At 36.1% G+C, this 19518-nt stretch overlaps 1 protein-coding gene across 1 annotated transcript in view; it reads right to left on the bottom strand.

Annotated features, from left to right (window-relative positions):
- Positions 1-19518, bottom strand: part of ADGRG7 (adhesion G protein-coupled receptor G7) — a 77033-nt gene that overhangs the window by 30472 nt on the left and 27043 nt on the right. Inside the window, exons 7-10 of the mRNA XM_007095993.3 lie at positions 13839-13963; positions 13616-13723; positions 10237-10397; positions 9650-9805 (exon numbers count right to left, since the gene is read on the bottom strand). Coding sequence (XP_007096055.2) covers positions 9650-9805; positions 10237-10397; positions 13616-13723; positions 13839-13963 — 550 coding nt within the window. The remainder of the gene's footprint in view (positions 1-9649; positions 9806-10236; positions 10398-13615; positions 13724-13838; positions 13964-19518) is intronic.

The following is a 19518-nucleotide window of genomic DNA, read 5'->3' as shown; positions in this document are numbered from 1 at the left end:
TAAAAATAGAACTACCCTTTGACCCAGCAATTAAACTACTAGGTATTTACCCAAAGGATACAAAAATGCTGACTTGAAGGGGCACATAAACCCCAATGTTTATAGCAGCATTATCAATAATAGCCAAATTATGGAAAAAGCACAAATGTCCATCAACTGAGGAATGGATAAAGAAGATGTGATATGAAGAAGATGTGCTGTGTATCACACATACACACAATGGAATATTACTCAGACATCAAAAAGAATGAAATCTTGCCATTTACAATGACATGGATGGAGCTAGAGTATATTATGCTAAGCAAAATAAGTCAGTCAGAGAAAGACAAATACCATATTATTTCACTCATATATGAAATTTAAGAAACAAAACAGATGAACATAGGGGAAGGGGGGAAAAAAGAGAGGGAGGAAAACCATAAGAGACTCTAAACTATAGTGAACAAACTGAGAGTTAAAGGAGGGAAAGTGGGGGGAGGGATGGTCTAAATTGGTGATGGGTATTAAGGAGGGCACTTGTGATGAGCACTGGGTATTATATGTAAGTGATGAATCACTGGATTCCACTCCTAAAACTAATATTAAACCATATGTTAAGTAACTAGAATGTAAATTAAAACTTGATATAAAAAAAAATTGTACTGAAAGTTAAATCCAGTACAGTAAAGTAAGAAAAAGAAATAAATGTGGGTGCCTGGGTGGCTGAGTTAGTTAAGTGTCAGACTCTTGATTTGGCTCAGGTCAAGATCTCATGAACCGTGAGATCAAGGCCCAAGTTGGGCTCTGTACTGAAAATGTAGAGCCCGCTTGGGATTCTCTCTCCCTTTGCCCCTGGCACACATGCACGTGTGTACTCTCTTTCCCTCTCACTTCCTCTCAAAAATAAATAAATAAACTTAAAAAAATGACATAAAGACTGTAAAATATAAATAAATAAATAAATAAATAAATAAGAAAGAAATCTATAGTTATTTCAAAAACTTTTGTAAATCAAGTACAGAGGAGTTAAGATGGCAGAGTAGTATAGGGAGCCTGAGCTTGTCTCATCCCTGAAATGCAGCTAGATCAGCATCAAACCGTTTTGAACACCTAGGAAACTGATCTGAGGATTAATGCAACAATGTGTATAATTGGAAACAGAGAACTTGGCAGGTATGGGGTGTGGAGAGGTGAACTGGGGGAGAGAAAAGCCACGGAGCCATAGAGGGTACGGAGCTGTTTTCACAAAGAGAGGAAAGAAAGACAAAGGGGGGGAATGCAGCACATTGAAATCACACAAGAAAAGCACTCCCCCTAAAAGTAGCTGGAGAGAAAGAGAGAAAGAGTGAAAATACTCGCAGAGACTGAAAACAATCAACACCTGTTCTCTGATGGGGAGAAAAGGAGAGGGTTTCAATACTGCCAGGATTCTATAAACAGTGAAGTCCAAAGTCTGAAGTTTCAGAGCTCAGTGTTCTGGTGAGGAAGTAGGGAAAAATCCCCAGAATTTTCCAGAAGGAAGTAGTGTGGTCTGAGGGATCCGTGTACCACATAGGGAGAAGTGGTTCCCCAGATTGGAGTGCATTTGGTAGAGGCCCTATGGGCTCCCCACAGGCAAAAGTCTCAGTGGACCTTGGAGAGTGGTCACGTTTATTGATATTAGAACAAAGACCCCAGAGTGCAGGGAAACCTAGTGCAGGCTATGTGATGTGATTTGCCCACAGTGGCCTCTGCCACTGTGTGATCACAGGAACATTTTCTGGGGCAAGCCAGCTCCTGGCCATTGTATGGTGAGACCCTCTTGCAGAGAGTTGGCACAGGTCCAAGTCAAAGGGGTGTCTGAAGTGTGGGGTTTTGAAACACAGCCCTATCTGAGATAAAACTCTGGAGGGAGGTGCCACCTGGCAAGTGAACAGCTTGGACAGGTACGAGGTACAGGTGGGGAGTGGATGGAAGCCTATGACAAAGGAGGGTGCTTGATAGCAAGTCATGAGGCTACAGGTTCCTGTGTCAAAGGTGGGTAAAGTCATTTTCACTTCTAAAGCACATGTGTGCATGTGTGTGCATGCACACACACAAATCGACCCTAGTAAGCTAAGCAGTGCCACCAGGTGGAGAACGGAGCCATTACACCAAGCCCTGCTCAACTGAACCCTCCAGGCACATCCCCCAGAAGACCAGCACAAATCCCTTCCACCTGCTTATTAGTCTACGACTATAATATGCTGCAAAGATTCTGTTCTAGGGGATACTGGATGTAACTTCATTCAGGTTTTATTCTGTTTGCCGGTTCTTTTATTTGCTCATTTTCTATACTGTTTTTGCTTAGGTTCTTTTCTTTTTTCTTTCTTTTCTTTTTGTTTCCTAGACACAGAAAGAGCAAATTCTTTTTTATTTTTTTATTCTATTTTATTTTCTTTATTTTATTTTATTCCATTTTATTATTTAAATTTTTTTTTAAATTTAACTTTTTTCCTTTCTCTTTTTTCTCTATTTTATCAAGTTTCTCTCAACAAGCAAACCAAAACATGCATAAGATCTAGCTTCCTTTATTTGATTTTGTTTTATTTTGTTTTTAATTTTTATTTTTTATTTTATTAATCTTTTTCTTCCTCCAAAATGACAAGATGGAGGAATTCAACTTAAAAGAAAGAACAGGAAGAAATGACAACCAGGGATTTGATCAACACAGATATAATTAAGATGTCTGAACTAGAATTTAAAACCACAATTATAAGAATGCTACCTAGGGTTGAAAAGGATAGAAGATACCAGAGAATCCCTTTCTACAGAGACAAAAGAACTAAAATCTAGTCAGGCCAAAATTAAAAATACAATCTCAAATTCATGCCATAATGTAAGGATGGACAAAGCAGAGCAGCAAATCAGTGATATAGAAGATAAAATTATTGAAAATAATGAAGCAGAAAAAAAGAGGGAAACAAAGGCAAAAAGTCATGATACAAGACTTGGAGAATTCAGTGACTTATTAAAGAGGAATAATTTTCGAATCATTGCAGTCCCAGAAAAAGAAGAGAGAGAAAAAGGAGCAGAAGGTTTATGTGAGGAAATTATAGCTGAAAACCTTCCTAATCTGGGGAAACATACAGACATCAAAATCCAAGAAGCACAGAGAACTCCCATTAGATTCAACAAAAACTGACCACCACCAAGGCATATCATAGTCAAATTCACAAAATACACAGACAAGGAAAGAATTATGAAAGTGAAAAAAAAAAAAGCCCTTAACCTACTAGGAAAGGCGGATCAGGTTCACAGCAGACCTGTCCACAGAAACTTGGCAGACCAGAAAGAAGTGGCAGGATATATTCAATGTGCGTAATCAGAAAAATATGCAGCTAAAAATTCTTTATCCAACAAGGCTGTCAGTCAAAAGAGGAGGAGATAAAGAGTTTCCCAGACAAACAAAAACTAAAGGAGTTCATGACCACTAAATGAACCCTGCAAGAAACTTTAAGGGGGACTCCTTGAGTGGAGAAAAACAAAGAAAAAAAAAACCAAAAAAGACCAAAAGCAACAAAGACGAGGAAGGACCAAAGAATGTCCCCAGAAACACCAACTCTACAGGCAGCACAATGACACTAAATTCATATCTTTCAATAATGACACTAAATGTAAGCGGACTACATGCTCCAATCAAAATACATAGGATATCAAAATGGATAAGAAAACAAAACCCATCCATATGCTTCCTACAAGAGACTCATTTTAGACTGAAGATACCTGCAGATTGAAAGTAAGAGGATGGAAGCCATCTGTCATGCTAATGGACATTAAAAGAAAGCTGGAGTACCATACTTATATCAGACAAACTAGATTTTTTTTAAATTTTTTTAATGTTTATTTATTTTTGAGAGAGAGACAGAGTGTGAGCAGGGGAGGGATAGAGAGAGAGGAAGACACAGAATCTGAAGCAGGCTCCAGGCTCTGAGCTGTCAGCACAGAGCCTGACTCAGGGCTCAAACTCAGGAGCTGTGACATCATGACCTGAGCCAAAGTCAGACACTCAACCAACTGAGCCACCCAGGTGCCCCATATCAGACAAACTAGATTTTAAAACAAAGATTATAACAAGAAATGAAGATGAAGGGCATTATATCATAATTAGGGGGACTGTCCACCAAGAAGAGCTAACAATTATAAATATTTATGCCCCCAAATTGAAACATCCAAATAAATATATCAATTAATCACAAACATAAAGAAACACATAGATAATAATACCATAATAGTAGGGGACTTCAACACCCCCACTTATATAAATGGATAGGTCATCTAAGCAGAAAATCAGCAAAGGAAACAATGGCTCTCAATTACATACTGGACTGGATGGACTTAACAGATATATTCAGAACATTTCATCCTAAAGCAGCATAATACACATCCTTCTTGAGTCCACATGGAACATTTTACAGAATAGATCACATACTGGGTCACAAATCAGCCCTGAACAAGTACAAAAAGATAGATACCACGCCATGCATATTTTCAGACAACAATGCTATGAAACTTGAAATCAACCACAGGAAAAAATTTGGAAAGACCACGAATATGTGGAAATTAAAGAACACCCTACTAAAGAAAGAATAATCTAGCCAAGAAATTAAAAAGGAAATGCAAAAGTACATGGAAGCCAATGAAAATAAAAACAAAACCCCTGGGAGAAGCAAAGGCAATCATGAAAGGGAAGTATATAGCAATCCAGGCCTTCCTAAAGAAGGAAAAAATATCTCAGATACACAACCTAACCTTACACCTAAAGGAACTGGAAAAAGAACAGTAAATAAAGCCCCCAAACAGCAGAAAGGCAATAATAAAGATTACAGCAGAAATCAATTATATATATATATATATATATATATATATATATATATATATATATATCTCAATAGCCTATCTATCTATCTCTATATATATATACATATACATATATATGTGTATATATATATATATGTGTGTGTGTGTGTGTATACATATATATATATATATCAAGTATGTGTATATATATATATATATATATATCAAGTGTATATATATATATATATATATATATCAAGTATATATATATATATATATATATATATATATATATATATATCAAGAGTAGAACAGATCAACAAAACCAGGATTTGGTTCTTTGAAAGAATTAACAAAATTGATAACCCCCTAACCAGACTTATCAAGAAGAAAAAAGAAAGGACCCAAATAAATAAAATCATGAATGAAAGGGGAGAGATCACAATTAAAACCACAGAAATACAAACAATTATAAGAGAATATTGTAAGCAATTATATGCCAACAAATTGGGCAATCTGAAGGAAATGCACAAATTCTTAAAAGCATATAAACTACCAAACTAAAACAGGGAGAAATAGAAAATTTACACAGACCCATAACCATAAAGAAATTGAATCAGTAATAAAAAATTTCCCAAAAAAACAAGAGTCCAGGGCCAAATGGCTTCCCAGGGGAATTCTACTAAACATCTGAAGAAGCATTAATATCTGTTCTTTTGAGGCTGTTACAAAAAATGGAAATGGAAGGAAAAATTCCAAACTCATTCTACAAAGCCAGCATTACCTTGATTTCAAAACCAGACAAAGACCCCACTAAAAAGGAGAATTACAGACAATCTCCCTGATGAACATGGATGCAAAAATTCTCAGCCAGATAATAGCAAACCAAATCCAACAATACATTAAAGGAATTATTCATCACAATCAAGTGAGATTTATTCCTGGGCTGCAGGAGTGGTTCAATATCTGCAAGTCAATCAGTGAGATACATCACATCAATAAAAGAAAGGATAAGAACCACATGATCCTCTCAATAGATGTAGAAAAAGCATTTGATAAAATACAGCACCCTTTCTTAATAACAACCCTCAAGAAAGTAGGGATAGAAGGAACATACCTCAAGATCATAAAGGCTATATACAAAAGACCCACAGCTAATATCATCCTCGATGGGGAAAAACTGAGAGCTTTCCCCCTAATGTCGGGAACATGACAGGGATGTCCACTTTCACCATTGTTGTTCAACACAGTGTTGGAAGTCCTAGCTTAAGCAATCAGACAACAAAAAGAAATAAAATGCATCAAAATCAGTAAGGAAGAAGTCAAACTTTCACTCTTCACAGATGACATGCTACTTTACATGGAAAACCTGAAAGACACTACCAAAAAACTTCTAGAACTGATCCATGAATTCAGCAAAGTTGCAGGATAGAAAATCAATGTACAGAAATTGGTTGCACTTCTATACACCAATATTGAAGAAGCAAAAAGAGAAATCAAGGAATATATTCCATTTACAGTTACACCAAAAACTGTAAAATACCTAGGAATAAACCTAACCAAAGAAATATCTGTACACTGAAAATTCTACAAAAGTTATGAAAGAAATTGAAGAAGACATAAAGAAATGGAAAAACATTCCATGCTCATGTATTAGAAGAACAAATATTGTTAAAATACACAATTACAATTGTTGTACAAATACAATTCAACAATTGTTGAATCTACACATTCAACACAATCCCTATCAAAATAAACAGCATTCTTCAGAGCTAGAGCACAAAATTCAAAAATTCGTATGGAATCAGAAAAGACCCCAAAGTAATCTTGAAAAATAAAACCAAAGCTGGAGACATCACAATTCTGGGCCTCAAGCTTTGTTACAAAGCTATAATCATCAAGACAGTATTGTACTGGCACAAAACAGACATATAGATCAATGGACAGAATAGAGACCAGAAATGGACCCACAAACATATGGTCAACTAATCTCTGACAAAGCAAGAAAGAATGTCCAATAGAAAAGACAGTCTTTTCAGCAAATCATGTTGGGAAAATTGGACAGAAACATGCAGAAAAATAAACCTGGATTACTTTCTTACACTATACACACACAAAAAACTCAAAATGGATGAAAGACCCAATTGTGAGACAGGAAACCATTAAAATCCTTGAGGAGAAAACAGGCAACAACCTCTAACCTCATCCATAGCAACTTCTTACTTGCCTAGAGGCAAGGAAAACAAAAGCAAAAATGAACTATTGGAACTTCTTCAAGATAAAAAGCTTCTGCACAGTGAAGGAAACAATCAAAACTAAAAGGCAACTGATGGAATGGGAGAAGATATTTGCAAATGACATATCAGATAAAGGGTTAGTATCCAAAATCTATAAAGAAGTTACCAAACTCAACATCCAAAAATCAAATAATCCAGTGAAGAAACAGGCAAAAAACATGAACAGACACTTTTCTAAAGAGTACATCTAGATGGCTAACAGACACATGAAAAAATGCTCAACTTCACCCATCATCAGGGAAATACAAATGAAAATCACAATGAGATACCACCTCACACCTGTCAGAATGGCTGAAATTAACAACTCAGGATATCACAGATGTTGGCAAGGATGTAGAGAAAGGGGAACCCTTTTGCACTGCTGCTGGGAATGCAAACTGGTGCAGCCACCTCTAAAGAACAGTGTGGAGGTTCCTCAAATAATTAAAAATAGAACTATCCGATGACCCAGCAATTGCACTATTAGGTATTTATCCAAATGATACCAAAATGCTGATTTGAAGGGTCACATGCACCCCAATATTTATAGCAGCACTATCAACAATAGCCAAATTATGGCAAGAACCCAAATATCCATTGACTGACGAATGGATAAAGAAGAAATGGCATATATATATATATATACACACACACACACACACACACACACACACACACACACATATATATGAATATTACTCTGTGATCAAAAAGAATGAAATCTTGCCTTTTGCAATAACATGGATGGAACTAGAATGTATTATGCTAAGTAAAATAAGTCAGTCAGTCAGAAAAAGACAAATATCATAAAATTTTATTCATAATTGGAATTTAAGAAACAAAACAGATGAACAAAGGGGAAGGGAAGGAAAAATAAGATAAAAACAGAGAGCGGGGCAAACCATGAGAGACTTTTAAATACAGAGAACAAGCTGAGAGCTGCTGGAGGGAAGGTGGGTGAGGGAATGGGCTAAATGCGTGATGGATATTAAGAAAGACACTTGTTGGGATGAGCACTGGGTGTTATACGTAAGGGATGAATCACTAAATTCTACTTCCGAAACCATTATTACACTATATGTTAACTAACTTGGATTTAAATAAAATTTAAAAAAATAAATAAAAATGTATGCAATAATTTTTTTTATAAAGAAAGTTTCCAACATTTGATATCCTATGTTGTGCCAGTATGTTCTGATCTCTATTGGCTTCCCAAATATAGCTACATCACATTTAGTGGAGAATGGAAACATCTGCTTGTCTCAGGAAGATTCATAGTATCAATAAGTGTAAGACACTACATCCTTCCCCATTACATTACATATAAAAGCATTCCATCAAGTGTAAAAACTAACATTCTTGGTTTTACCAGAATAATACATTTCTGAAAATAGAACAAACAAAAGTTTCTCTCTTAAAAGAGTCAACCCAAGAACTTTCAAAGGTGCATTTTTAGCTGAACATCAGAGCTAAGTGTTATCAGTTATCACACAGGGTAGCTTTGGAGCTAAAAGATATAAGGAATACATTAATAGATGAATGGATAAGGAAGATGTGGTATGTTTGTATGATGAAATATTACGAAGTCATAAAAAAGGATGAGATTGTGCCATTTGCAACAACATGGGTGGACTTCGAGGGTATTATGCTAAGGGACATAAGTCAGACTGAGAAAGAAAAATACCATATCATTTCACTCATGTGAAATCTAAAAACAAAAACGCTTGAATAAACAAACAAAAAGCATAATCAGACCTGTAAATACAGAGAATAAACTGATGTTGCCAGAGGGCAGAGAATGGAGGATGAACAAAATGAGTGAAGGGAGTGAGAAATACAGGCTTTCAGTTATGGAATAAATAATTACAGGAATAAAAGGCAAAGCATAAGGAATATAGTCAGTGGTACTGTGGTAGCATTGAAAGGTGACAGATGATAGCTCCACTTGTGGTGAGCACAGCCTAATGTAGAAACGTGTCGAATCACTATGCTGTACACCTGAAACTAATGTAACATTGTGTGTCAACTATATTCATATTTTTAAAAAATTGCTTTTAAGCTTTAAGGAATACATAAAGGAACTATGGAACAAATTGGATAAATTCAAGAGTTTTTCCTCTTTTATCTTCTAGCATAAACTTAGCAACGTAGATTATTCCAGTGGAAAAAGCTTTGAGTAACTTATTTAAACTGCCCACCCATAGTCAAGTATGCATTAAACCCACCCTCGACACAGACTATACAGCCTTACCTCTGGCTATAACAACTTCAAGTTTCACATGTGAGTTAGTTGAATGGAGTCTGTCAGCTCCTCTTTTGCATATGGGCTCCCTTCTCACTAATAAATGCACAGTGCTGAACTCACCCACCCTGAGACCATACTGTAGAAAGCTCTATTTACTTGCTTTTACCAGAACTTCCTTTTTAAATCATCACTCCATTCCCTGTTTTTCCGTGTAATCTAGGTTGAATTTCTATGCAAAATAAGCCCCAAAGGTATCTCCAATTTAGTATATACCAGAGCTGTGTATAAGGAAAATTCTTGGCCTGAAAGAGATTACTATGTACATCCTTACCATTAATACAGCAAAATTCGTAGTATGGTTGCAGTGGCAGTACAAGAATTCATCAGTGCCCCTCCGTTTGTGACAGCCATTTGTGTCCCAATCCTTTTTTATAAAATTCCAATAGACACAGGCATAGGAATGAATTTGGAACGTTTTTGGATCATACTGTAAATTGAAAACATTACAACTAATTTCTTTTTAAATACTTAACCAGGTAGAAAAAATCAAATAGAAGAAGATAAGCATATTAGAAATCAATTAGGTATGTACTAAGTGTAACATCTTCATTATAGATTAGGGAGGAGGGAAAAGGATATGAAATTCAAATTAGTTCATTTTGCATTTAGGTAGTCTGACAAAAACATAGGTGGGAGAAGGTATAAATGAATATTTTCAAAGAATCTTTCACAGAATTTTCCTGTGAAATAACTATTATACACATGAAACTAATGTTACACTGTATGTTAACTAACAGGAATTTAAACAAAAACTTAAAAAAATAAAGGGTTTTTCTGTAGATTTCTTTTGCCCAACCAACCCTGCTTTTGTAATCAAAAGTGGACAGAATTTTTTTTGTTGTTAGTGGGAAAACTCACCCTTGGGTTAAAGACAATTTCAACAGAAGTTCTCTGATCTTTTTTTGTTTCATCAGTTTTGCCTGAGATAATTTTTTGACTAAAATTTGATTTAGGTTTAAAAATTTTTGATCGGAAAAACTTGCTGTTTTGATACACTATAAAGCCACATTTTGTGTTACCTGTGAAGAAAAAAAATAAATAAAAACTAAAATCAACAAATGAACCTAAGGGCAAACAAAAAACAAAGTCCCATGTCATTGTTCAACTGCATGGCTGCTTATCTTTGAGTAAAGTACAGTAAAAATGGTTTGCTGGCTGAATCTTTCTTCAATTGCAATATGTAATTAACATATATAACCTGTGGCTTGCCATTCCACTCACGTTAATTTTTTTTCCTGAGTTTCAGATTCCTTACCTTCTAAATAGGGACAAAAGTTTCTACCTAATCCACCTCAAGGAGGTATTGTGAGGATCTCATGTATAAAAATAACATCTTGCTTTCTATGCAGCAAGAGTGAACATGACATTCAGGTAGCCTAAAGCCATGTCTCTTTACCCACTGTTAAGACATCAGACCAGAAACAGTGAGCGAATATGGAGGCAGCTGTGCCTAGAAAAGTGGTCTGTGAGTTCTGTGTCCTGTTAAAAGGGACTGAGCAGAAACCAGTCTATTCAGCCACAGAGCCAGGAGCTCACTTTGCACATATTAGGGACTGTTTCAGTGGAGCCAGATACTTTCCATCATCTCTTGAACTATTGACTACTTCATGATGATCACAGGTCTTTCCCGAGGCTGAAAGGCTATCGTGACATATTTCTTCAGGGGGCTGGAAAAAGCGGTCAGCTATTCCTCAGAGGCCCTAGAAAAGCATGGCCACAGCAGAGGGTTTTTGTATGGAGGCTGGCCATGGCAGTGGTCAAACAGAACAACCTGAGGAATGCCTCTTAACACTTTATACAACTGTTGTCATATTTAAAACAGAAGCAACAAAAATAATTACACATTTTAGACTGAAATAATTTTCTAAACTCTGCTTTTACTAGTGATATCGGGAAAACTAAAACCCTGGCAGTGAGCCAGCATATTCAGTGTGATTGCATAGATAGGCAGACAATGTCCTGACGACTCCTAAAATGTCCTCCACAGCCAGCCGTGTTGTTCTATCCTCTACCCAGAAATAAAGACGTTGGTTTACAGAGTTTTTACACGGCACATTGACCTTACCAAATTGTTCCTTCTTAACACTAGATAACAAAGTTAACCCTAAAAATTCAGTAAGGCTTCTTTTCATTATTATTGTTTTTTATAAAAGAATGACATGGTTGATTTAAAGGTCAAATCTATAGAAATATATAAATTAAAAAATGAAAATTCTTGCTTACCCCTCTCCTCATTCCTACAGTATTTTGCTCATTTATTAGAAAACAATCACTTTCAACTAGATCTTCAGATTCACTAGAAGAAATTCTATTTACCTATAATTTTTTTAAATATCTGTATTTCTGGATATACCTTCTTGACAGTTTTTTCTTTCAAGTTTTTATTTAAAATCTAGTTAGTTAACATATAATGTAATATTGGTTTCAGGAGTAGAATTTAGTAATTCATCAGTTACGTATAACAGCCAGTGCTTATCATAACAAATGCCCTCCTTAATACCCATTTAGCCCATCCCTACACCCACCTCACCTCCATCGACTCTCAGATTGTTCTCTATAGTTAAGAGTCTCTTATGGTTTGCCTCCCTCTCTCTCTTTTTTTATTCCCTTCCTCTATGTTTTGTTTCTTAAATTCCATATATGAGTGACATTATATGGCATTTGTCTTTCTCTGACTTATTTTGCTTAGCATAATACACTCTAGTTCCATCCATGTCATTGCTACAGACTGGAGGAAAGATATTTGTGACTTATATATAACAAATATATAACTTTGTGTTCAAAGTACACAAAGAACTTCTAATGACCAATAAGAAAAAGACAAACAAAAAGCCAGTAGAGAAATGATCATAGTGTTTGAATAGGCAAGTCACAGAGTAGAAAATCAGAATGTCTAATAACACATGAAAAGATGTTCAAGTAAAGGAAGGAAAAAAATCTAACGTATCATTGAACTTCAAAGCTGCAAAAGGAATATAAAAATACTCGTAACATATTTATCAGATAGGCAAAAGTTAAGATAACATATGAATAAATCTCCAAAAAGAGATGTTTAGTTTTCAAAAAAAGCAAGTTCCAAAAAAAAATTAATTAAATTGAAATTTAAAAAAGCAAGTTCCATACAACATGATACCACTTATGTAAATATTTTAAACACCTGCAAAATAGACTATTTTATGTATGGATATATAAATATGTAGCACAAGTTTAAAGACAAACATAAAAATGAAGCGTACCAACTTCAAATAGATGTTATTTCTGGGGAGGAGAGATGGGAAAAGATAGGGCACAGAACTTCAGGTGCAGCTGTAATATCTTCTTTTTTTTTAGGGGGTCTGAAGCAAACATAGCAAAATTTGACATCAGTTTGCCTTGTTGGTGGGTACATAGGTGTGCTTACATTATTTTCTGTACTTTTCTATATGCATGAAATATTCTTTAATTAAAAGAAAAACACAGAAAGAACAAAAAAGACTTAGATTTAGTCTCTCCTTCACAAAGCATGTATCCAAAGCAAATGGAAGCAAAATTCCACAGCATGCCAGACACACGAATAATACCCGCTTCTTCTTTAGTAGTGCCATTATTAATTCTAAAATGTATACTTTTTAGGATCAGATTTTTTTTTATTTGGGGAGAGAATAAAGCAATGTGTGTGCCTATTTTGCTTATTGTTATTGTCAAAATAATCACTTTTTTTTAGACTTTGAAAAGTACCAACATTTCACATTAGACATAAAAATTCCTGAAGGGCCGTATGCAAGATGATAGGGTAAGTACCATAGTAGTGGAGATAGCTAAAGTCTGTTGCCACAAGATGGTGACTGTGTCAGTTACATAAAATATCCTGAGGCAGGCCCATAGGATGAATCTGTGCCTGTAAATGCCATGCCACTAGTAAATAATGGGCAGAATTTGTGACCGAATATTTTTAAATGTATTTTTAAGTGTAAAACAGACCTGCATTAGCTAGATTTTTGTTAGAAAAAAAGATCTATGTCCATGATCAGAGTATTTCAACTTTGCTCCAAGGCTTTTGAAGAAAAAAAAAAGAGAGAAAGAAATCATCTCTATCATCCAGAATAGTAGAGATTACCATAATTCGTCAGAGCTCAAATGAACTCAAATGCAACTCAGTATGAAACTAAGTAAACATTATTTTTCACTCAGTGGATTTTAAGTTACTAATTCCATAAATTTGAGGGTATTTTTTACTGAAACAAAGTTTGAGACCTACTTTTTGAGGTATTGAGCAAAATTTGAAGTTCAGTCTCTGCATCTGGATTAGTGTTGCTCACATTTGTGTCCACAGTTATGGAACCAGAAATGAGGGAATCACTATCTCCTGTGAGAGGGAGAAAAGTAGAATTTTAAGTCAACATTTTCACAAATAGGGCATTGTTCATGGTTGATAGCAGAATGCTCTCTGCTATCATAAGTACATGAGATAAAGACCTCACCTTTCTTCACAGAGAAGAGCACAGTGCTTTTTGTAGAGAATAAAACAGTCTGTACTGCTACATTAGGTTTCACCACTGAAGTGCTATTCAAAGACAAGGAATAACTCTCCATTTGTTGAATAAGCCTGTATAGAATAAAACATAACAACATAATATTCTATAGATTTGTCATAAAAATCAGTGGTATGTGTTCTCTCCCACATTCCAGTAGAAAGGCATGACCACAGAACTCATGTGATCACACAATGGCACAATCAACTTAAAATAATTTATTTTCTTCACCAGAGTGTTTCTTCATTACATAGAATTTTTCTAAAGTTCTGGTGGACTCTCTCCCCTGAAAGATACCCTGTATATAGATTCCAGACAGCTGGAACTCAAGAAAGACAAATTTCCCCATAGAAATAATCTTTATTGTGCTTCTCTTCACAAAAGGGTGGTGTTGCTACCCATCATTGACCGGACATGTGCTTCTTGCTTCTACAGTGGTGAGAATCAATTTCCACTTATTGAACTCCCTTCTCTTCTCTCACGTGAACCCCTTCAGGTCTCAAGCATCTCTTGTGAGTTGGTGGTTCCAGAGGCAACAATTCATTTGGAACCATGTAAGAGTACATCTTTGAGCTCACAGCCTCAGTTATTAACTAAACATTGCAGGTTTCCACTATATTCTTTTCTACTTTGGATAACTTCAAAGACAGATTAGATAGAAGGTTGGAGGGAGTGGGGAGAACCTGTCAATTTGGTGTTCTCCAAGAAAAGTCATAAGACCTTTTCTTTTCCTTGTTTGCTTTAAGAAATATTTGTACTATTTCTGTACTTGACAAAACAAAATCTCTATATCTAAGATAAATGGTTCAATCTAGTTTTCCTAGAAAGAAGGGATTTCATTAAAATGTAGTTGTTCCATATTCTAAATTTTTATTTTGTCCACTAAAGTATTTTTCCCTTCCCCAAGTGACATAATAAAGAAATAAACTTTAAAATAATTAAAGATTGTTTTTATAAAGAGAATGTGACAATCATTCATATGGAACCATTTGAGTTGCTTTCTCTGTTTTAAATGTTTTCTATTCATAACTCCATTTTATGAATTTTTAGCAATTCACACTAAAGAATAAAGAATAACAACCATACTCCATGTAAAGAATAACAGTCATACTCCAGAGCTGCTTTCAACAGAAGGAATGCCTAACAAAATTCTAATCTTCTAAGAGCATATTTTATACATTTGTCAACCAAACAATATCTGTTGAGCACCTACTAAGAGGTCAGTACCCTATGAAACACTGGAGATAGCAAGAGGTGCTCCCTCAGGCATTTGAAGGCTAAAGAGAACAATGTACTAGATATATGGCAGTGACTGCAGGGTCCATAACCACTTTTCAAGGGTTGCTCTAGTCACAGCCACTTTTAAGGCTGTATTTTTCTTCCATGTGATTCTTCCCTCCTCTTGCCATCGCTGATTATATTAGAGATGCATGCTCTGCCTCAGGGTACCCAACACAGAAGCTGACCAAAACCAGTACAAATGACTAGAAGAAGCAATCAGATTCTTTCACCCAGGAATTTTCAAGTTAGTGTCATAGTCATATCAGGACAACCATGGTTTAGAGGGCACCAGAGAGGTCATTCTGTCATTGTAAAGACAAATACAAATTAAAAATAAGAGACTTAACTTTCCTGTTGAAAATAAGAGAAGAAATTTCTCTCTCTTCCTTTTCCTATGAGCATTTACTTTGTAAAGTACTTTGTAAGTACTTTCTCCTCTCTTTGAAATATAAATAAATTCTTTTGTAAGCTAGATGGCAGGGCGTCTGGGTGGCTCAGTCGGTTAAGCATCTGACTTCAGCTCAGGTCATAATCTCACAGTTTGTGGGTTCAAGCCCTGCATCTTGCTCTGTGCTGATGGTTCAGAGCCTGAAGCCTGCTTCAGATTCTGTGTCTCCCTCCCTTTCTGTCCCTCCCCTGCTCATACTCTGTCTCTCTCACTCTCTCTCTCTCAAAAATAAATAAACATTAAAAATGTAAAAAAAAAAAAAAAAAGAAAAAGAAAAGAAAAGAAGAAAGCTAAATGGGCATTTTGTCAATTTATGACCTAGGAATGTCTTTTGCAAGGACATGGAAGCCATCTTTTTGAAACGTAAACATCAAGGGAGTTAGCGCCCCTATTTTCCAGTTTCTGTGGAGGGTAGGAGCCTAATTTTACTGGGTGGGTACCTTTCTCCAAGTTGCAAAGCTACCTCCTGTCATAAAGATATGTGAAGTTTGTTCTTCCTCTGAATAAAGTCAGTTAGCTAATCAAATGGTCACCTCAATTACCAGGTTAACCTAGGATGAACTATGTGTGACAAATAGTGCTGTTAAGTTCTCTTAATTGAGGATTAGTTATTGATTACCTGAAAACTTGTATGTAATGGGATATATCTGGTTGGCTATATAAAGCAGTGAGACTCCTTTCCATATGCAATCTCTTAGTGTTTGCCTATGATACACATCACATTCTGCTTTAATGCTTATGCAATAAAAAGTGTTTTCTTTCTCTACTGTCTTTGTGGAGAGCATTTCTGGGTTGGGAAAAGATTCTGTTTTAAACTATTTCCCCAATGTTATGAACAACAGGGTCAATTTATGACCAGAGCAGAAACTAGAAGTAAAAGTGAAACATACATGTTTACTGAGTCATATTAATTATAAAGACAACTGCCAATGTTTTTTGTTTTTTTTTTTCAAGACTTAATGTGTGTAAGTCAGGTATCATGCTAGTTATTTACATATATTATCTCAGTTAAGCCTCACAAGAATCTTACTGAAGTGAGTCCCACAGTTACTCCCATATTATACTGAAGAATCTGAGGCTTTTCCAAAAGATATGAATTTGGCCAAAATCATGGACCTACTAAATAACAATGCTAAGATTGAACCCAGGACTATTTGACTCCAAAGTCTGTCGCCATAACCATTATATTCTCCCAGAAGGAAGGCCCACAAACTCCTTTAATGGGACCTTCAAAACTGCCTTGGATGCCCTGCCACCCCCTTACTCCAGGATCCATAAAGTCCTGCCATATTATGGTACTGTTCTTAGGTTCCCATGAGATTCCATAAGCTTCTTTACAATAAATCTCTGGTCAAAATAATCTAAGTGAGGATCTTTTAACCAAAGAAGGCTGGTTGGAACAAGATTACAAATAAAAATGTGAAATGTAAATGTACAAAGTGGTCAGTATTAGGGAAGCAGTCTTGCATTCCCAAAAATAGGTAAACAAGGACAATTATAGGCTTGAATTTGAGGGCAGAGTTCCAGGGTTATGGGTCAGTCTTTGCAGCATGTGGTCAAAATGGAAAAATGAAGTCTTAGATTCACTGATTGTAGCAGGGTGCCCTTAACAGCAGAGACTTTGTCCAGGCTCCTCCCAACTCAGACCAAGAGAATGGATGAATGGATGTTAGAGAACTTCACCAGTCTCCCCTTCTCCACTTAAGGAGTTTTAGTCTCACACTGTCCGCTTCTCTCCATAAGTTGAGAAGGGGAGTCCAGTAGCTTATGGATGCAAACCAGAAACTGTAAGTGAAAGAAGGCAGAAGTCAAAGGGAGATGAGTAACTGAAGCCTGGTGTCTGTCAGGAGACCCTGTATGTAGGCCCAGGTTGAGGGGACAGAGTTTGGAAGGAATTAGTTTCCTTCCCCAGAGAGAGTATTAGAGGTCACCTCTGTTGGCAGCTCTTGAGGAGTACTAAGTGTGGGAGGCTGGGGCCTGCAGGCTGAGGCAACAGCCTTATCTGAGTGAATAAGGACCTGAGTCCCCAAGGGCTTATATACAAGATCACATGGGAGAGGGTCAGCTTTCACAATGGGATTAGAAAAAGTAAGTAGACTAGAAATGCAGAATGGGAAGAATTACTATGAGTGTGGTTACATTTCATGTTTCAGTGTGTCCCATATTTAAAATTTTTATCCTCTAACCACCTCTTCTGAAGCCATTTGGATATTACACATAAATACACACAATTGATTCTCCATGTCTTAAGCCAGTAAAATTCATAATTACTTATTGTCAGGACAGTACTTTCATCTGTATCATGATGTATGACTTTCTCAGCCAAATCTCATAGTTGCTGTCTCCTCAACTTTCTCACCAGAAACATCCACTCTTCTCCTCTCTGCCTAGCAAGACTGCAAACACAGAGCCTCCAGGTCTGGAGGGAGCCCGCTCCAGCTCTTGGATCCATGGTCACTCAACATAGACTCTGAGTGCCATGGCCACTTTCTTCTCCAACTTCAGGAAAAATGGGAATCTCCACACTCCCAGTCGGAAGGGCCTAGACTCCTACTGAAATTTGAAGTCATAAAATACACCAGTTGAACTGCTGAAATGACAACCAGGTCTCAGAATTATAACTTGTGAATGTACTATGCATTTCATGCTTTTGTACTTTTTCTACTTTGAGGGCTCAACACTGTAAAAATTAGAAAACTGGTAAGTTCTTCCAGGACTTTCTCCTAAAAAAAATAATGGGCCTTGCAAACAGAGATTGTGTATAAGAATGTTGATTGCTCAAAGTTTTAAAAGACTTGAAGTAATCAAAATGTCCCTCAGCAGGAATTGCTTAAAGTTCACTCATATTTTGCAGTATCTAAAATTTATGATGCAGGGGCACCTGGGAGACTCAGTCAGTTGAACATCTGACTCTTGATTTTTGCTCATGTCATGATCTCATGGTTCATGAGAATGAGCAACATGGAGTCTGCTTAAGTTTCTCTCACTCTCTCTCTCTCTCTCTCAGTCTCTGTGCCCTTCTTCCCCATTTGTGCATGCTGTCTCAAAAATAAAAATAATAAAATAAAAATTTATGATATAAATGTATAGATATTTATATTAAAAAGATATTCATGGAGTATTAAATGACGAAAACAGGCTATAAATCTGTAAAGTATGTAATATGATACAAACACACACACATACAGAGGAAAACATCTGGAAGAATACATACCCTCAAGTTAATAAAGGTGGGACAATTTTTAGAATTTTGCTCATCTAGGGGTGTCTGGGTGGCTCAGACCCAGTTGGTTAAGCATCCGATTTCAGCTCAGGTCATGATCTCACAGTTCATGGGTTCGAGCCCCATGTTGGGCTCTGTGCTGACAGTCAGCTTGAAGCCTGGAGCCTGCTTCAGATTCTGTGTCTCCCTCTCTCTCTGCTCCTCTCCTGCTCTCTCTCTTTCTCTCTCTCTCTCTCTCTCAAAAATAAGTGGATATTAAAAAAAATTTTAAGTAAAAATAAAATAAAATTTTGCTCATCTATATATTTTCTTATTTTTATACAATGAGCATGCATATTTACTTAAATTTTTTAAAACTCAAAAAAAACTGTGCATAAGATAAAACCATAATGAATCATAGTGAGGGAACTTTATAATAAAGTACGAGTTTTATTATAAATATACAACCAAAACTATGCCAACCCACTGGGATCAAAAATAGAGAAAGTAGGTAGAGTTGGATTCTTTTTTTTTTTCAATGTAGTCTTGGGAAAGCTTAAGAAAGCTTAACCAAAATACACCAGTATCTCAAGGATAGCTGAGTTGTGGGTAGGGAGCTTTGTCCTGCAAAGTTATGTTGTTCCTTTCAGCTCTATGCTGAGAAAAGAGTTGGAAGAGCTCCTATTGCGCATGCAGGT

This window comes from Panthera tigris, chromosome C2 (assembly GCF_018350195.1).
Source record: "Panthera tigris isolate Pti1 chromosome C2, P.tigris_Pti1_mat1.1, whole genome shotgun sequence".
Classification (NCBI taxonomy): domain Eukaryota; kingdom Metazoa; phylum Chordata; class Mammalia; order Carnivora; family Felidae; genus Panthera; species Panthera tigris.
The sequence above is the reverse complement of the archived record's forward strand: the minus strand, read 5'-3'. Positions and strand labels throughout refer to the sequence as shown.